At 39.5% G+C, this 3,916-nt stretch overlaps 1 protein-coding gene across 1 annotated transcript; it reads right to left on the bottom strand.

The window, feature by feature from the left end:
* Window positions 1-1,033: 1,033 nt before the first annotated feature.
* LOC125489767 (uncharacterized protein K02A2.6-like) lies at window positions 1,034-3,323 on the bottom strand. The gene is made up of 2 exons (XM_048626742.1): window positions 1,628-3,323; window positions 1,034-1,174 (listed from the first exon to the last, which is right to left on the bottom strand). The coding sequence occupies exon 1, from the start codon at window positions 3,268-3,270 to the stop codon at window positions 2,293-2,295; it is 978 nt and encodes a 325-aa protein (XP_048482699.1). The 5' UTR covers window positions 3,271-3,323; the 3' UTR covers window positions 1,034-1,174; window positions 1,628-2,292.
* Window positions 3,324-3,916: the final 593 nt, after the last annotated feature.

Here is a 3,916-nt window from a genome sequence, read left to right as displayed (position 1 = left end):
GTGACTCCCCTGTCCCTGATATTAACACATTCAACGAATGTGATTCAGGAGTTCGGGAAAGGGGAAATTGGGCAAATTGGCTCGAGCACCCTGTGATTTGTCCACTCCCGTGTGCTACATTCATTAGCCCTAGTTAAAGCTACCTTTAAATTGAAAACTAAATGAATGGACGCCGGTCTGGCCACCACAACATACGTACCTGTCTAGTTTGTGGTTTACACATGGGTGATTTTAATGTAATCGTTGGGATAATCTTAATAGGTACTTGTAGAAGGTTTTTTGTAAACCTACAAAATTTTCAGGAATATTCATAATACATACCTATGTTATGCATCTTAACTACAATTTTAATTAATGAGGTCGGATTGATATATTTTTATCCTTTAGCACCCTGTTCAACTAAATTGTAGATTATTTTAAATTAAATCCTGGCTTACTATTTCAACAAAAACTACCTACTTACAAAAAAAAATAGTAAGTAGGCACTTACTTATTTACACGAAGTCATTTTACAGGAAAAATATACATAACTACGAGTAGGTATCCAAGCAGTTATTCCAGCTTTGCACTTAAAATAAACAACAACAATTGTTCTTTTTCAACAAACAGACGGTTACAGCAATCTTGCGGTTCCTTTGTGGCAAGAAAATCTTTAAATGGGAAACAATGGCGGATTGGCATCACGAGCATTGCGTTCCCTGTCAAAGGCAATCCAGTCGGTATTGGGACCTCGAACCACTTTGCTGACGATATTTGTACGAAGCCTTTCTACGAATATGTAATCACATCACACTAATATTGTAATGGCGGTTTATATGTCGCCTAAATAAATCCTACAGGTGAGGAAATAAAAAGGACGAACATAATTTAGTTTAAAAAGAAGATTTATTTTAAATAAGTAGGTAGATAGGTCGTCGGTTAGGCCAAGGTCAAGGGTGTCACACGCGCACTGGTTCGGTCCAGAAATACCGCACTCTCCTTGGCTTCCTGTCGAAGTGCAGGTCCAGGTCCAGGTCCAGGTGTAGCATCCAGGTCCAGGTCCACGTCGGGGTCGAGGGATCCGACGAGGTCAGCTACTCAGGTAGCGGGAGGGGAAGCCCGGGACAGTCGCCCAGGGTGAGTCTTCCGTGGTCCGGAACTAGATTGGCCGATTTAATCGGTCCGGTAGTTGTTCCTGGAATCGCAGAGCAAGGAAGCGATTAGATTCCAGCAGCGATACGGATGGCAAGTTAGCCTTAGGTTCGTACGGGAAGTCTAGAAATACTGCTTAGCTTTTCCAAAGGCAAAAGGAATAAAGGTGGCTTTATGAACAGTAATGTATAGTACATGATGATTGATGAATGATTAAGTTAGGTAAGATAATTTACAATGTAACTAAAATATATGCAACTACGAGATTAAGACTATTCTCATAGTTCATTAAATCACTAGATCCAGTGCATACTTAGGTATGCATTCATACAAGAAATAGAAAACAAGCACTGTAATAAGCAAAAGGCAAGGCACTAATTTAACCAACGGTTATTTTCAATGACAAAAGGTCAACGGTTTTATATTTAAAAATGCACAGCATTAAACACAATGATACACAGCTAATTACTAACATAAGAAGGTTTGCACAACTTACCCAGATGGGAACAACGTATAAACACTTATTTAGTAATTATTAACGTCTAGATTTGACGAGTTAGGTACTCGCAGACAAGGTACGTATGATATTTATTATGAGCGGCTAGTTGCCAGAGCGGTGAGCAGAGACTGATCGCCGTGCAAATCAATGCGCCCCTCCCGTAGTCGGCCGGTCGCTTATCGCTAGATCTAAGGTGAACAAAGGGTGACGTCGCGAGTGGACGAAACTATTCGCTACTTATAATTGGAAACGGTTTGTCGGTTACAACGTACTTTAGAACCTACACTTTTATTATCACTTATCGTAATAGAACTAGATCACTTAATTAAAGTATGTTTATTTATTAGGTTTATTAAAATTAGGTTTTAGGTTTTATTTATTATAAGTTAGAATAGGTATAATAAGGTACTAAGATTAAGGCGTTTCGTAACGCTACGTTACATTACCCCCTCACCTACAAGAGTATTTTACCTCAGTAAAATACGATAAATAGACAGCTAAACTAAAATAAAAATAATGATCTATTTACAACTATTTACAATGATTACTAATAATATTCTTAAGTTTTTTTTATATGCAAAATCTATACAATTTATGTCATACTTTCAATAAATACAACAAGTATGACACAAGAAAAAAATCTAACTGCTAATCTAAAAATATTATTCTCTTAGCCGAGTATTTACAATTTTTAGGTCTTTAATATGCCAAACACCTAAATCCCGACCATTCATATCCTCGAGGATATAAACTAATGGTGAGCGCTTATGTTTTACGCGACATTTTTGATACTTGGGGGCCAACTTCTTAGCAAAATAAGCGTCTTTGTCACTTTGGAAGTAACAGCGCTTCCACACGATATCCCCTACGTTAAATTCAGCATCTTTACGACGTAAGTTGTATCGCTGACTATTCTTAGCATGGGCTTGCCATAGTGCAGCTTGAACTTCACCAAAAATACCAGCCAAGTGACCTAAGTTCTCAGCGTAAGCATCTCTTGGAAGAAAAACCATGTCCTTTGAGTCATCATTCTCCAAATAATGTGACCCGCAGGTTACCAATTCACGGCCATGCACCAAGAATGCAGGAGAGTACCCGGTAGTTTCGTTCACCGAATTATTGATGGCAAACTGAATTTGAGGTAAATTCAAATCCCATGTTCTGTGATCATTGTTTACAAAAGTAGACACAGCAGTAACAATAGTTTTGTTATATCTCTCCACAGTGTTTACTTGTGGGGTATATTTAGGGGTAAAATGTACATTAGGCACTTTATATTTTTTGAACAGCCTGTCAAGCTCATGGCTAATGAACTGACAGCCATTATCCAGGACAACAGTTTGAGGTATACCATGTACTAGGAAAACATCATTTTCCAAATGCTTGGTCACTAAATCCGCAGTAGCTCTACGGAGTGGGAATATAAAACAATACTTGGAAAAACAGCAAGTCACAACAAAGATGTAGTTGTTCTGTTTCCGAGTATTAGGTAGGGGTCCAACCAGATCGATAGAGAGTACCTGAAAAGGTCTAGAAACATCCTTAGGCCTGCCCATTTTACCTAAGGTGCCATGAGTAGGCAGTTTGTATGCAAGACAGGTGTCACACCGAGAGATAAAACCAACCACATCAGCATACATGCCAGGCCAATAAAAACGAAGTGCTAAGCGTTTATAGGTCTTAAACACGCCGAAATGTCCAGCTATAGGTTCTGAATGACATTCGTTAAGGACATTCTCTCGCTGTTCTAAAGGAACAACCTGCTTCTAGTCAAATTCCGAGGTTAAAACAATTTTGTTTTTCATATGCCTGTACAAGGTATTATTTTCCACTCTATAGTTAGGGAAACTGATGGGAGATTCTTGACAGCCTTTATAGATTTTAAGATACCAGGGGTCTTTTGTAGTAGGGGGAGAAGAAACTACATCATTACTACTGCTGGTAATGGCATCTGTAGGAAAGGCTCTTGAAAGAGCGTCAGGGACCACGTTGTCTTTGCCACGACGGTGTTTGATCTCGAAGTTAAACGAGGAAAGACGGACACCCCACCTAGCGAGACGCCCAGTAGGATTCGAAAGAGAAAGAAACCACTTAAGTGCCGCGTGATCTGTGAAAATACTGAAGGTACTACCATTTTCCAAGTAGCAACGCCAATGTTCTAAAGCGGTAAGCACAGCAAGGGCCTCTCGTTCAGTTGTGCTGTAGTTTCTTTCTGCTTTGTTGAGACTACGACTCATGTAGGCAACTGGGTGTTCGACACCATCAATGGTCTGAGCCAGCATCGCG

Source organism: Plutella xylostella, chromosome 17 (genome assembly GCF_932276165.1).
Source record: "Plutella xylostella chromosome 17, ilPluXylo3.1, whole genome shotgun sequence".
NCBI lineage: Eukaryota > Metazoa > Arthropoda > Insecta > Lepidoptera > Plutellidae > Plutella > Plutella xylostella.
Note: the sequence above shows the minus strand (reverse complement) of the source record. Positions and strands in the feature narration are given on the sequence as shown.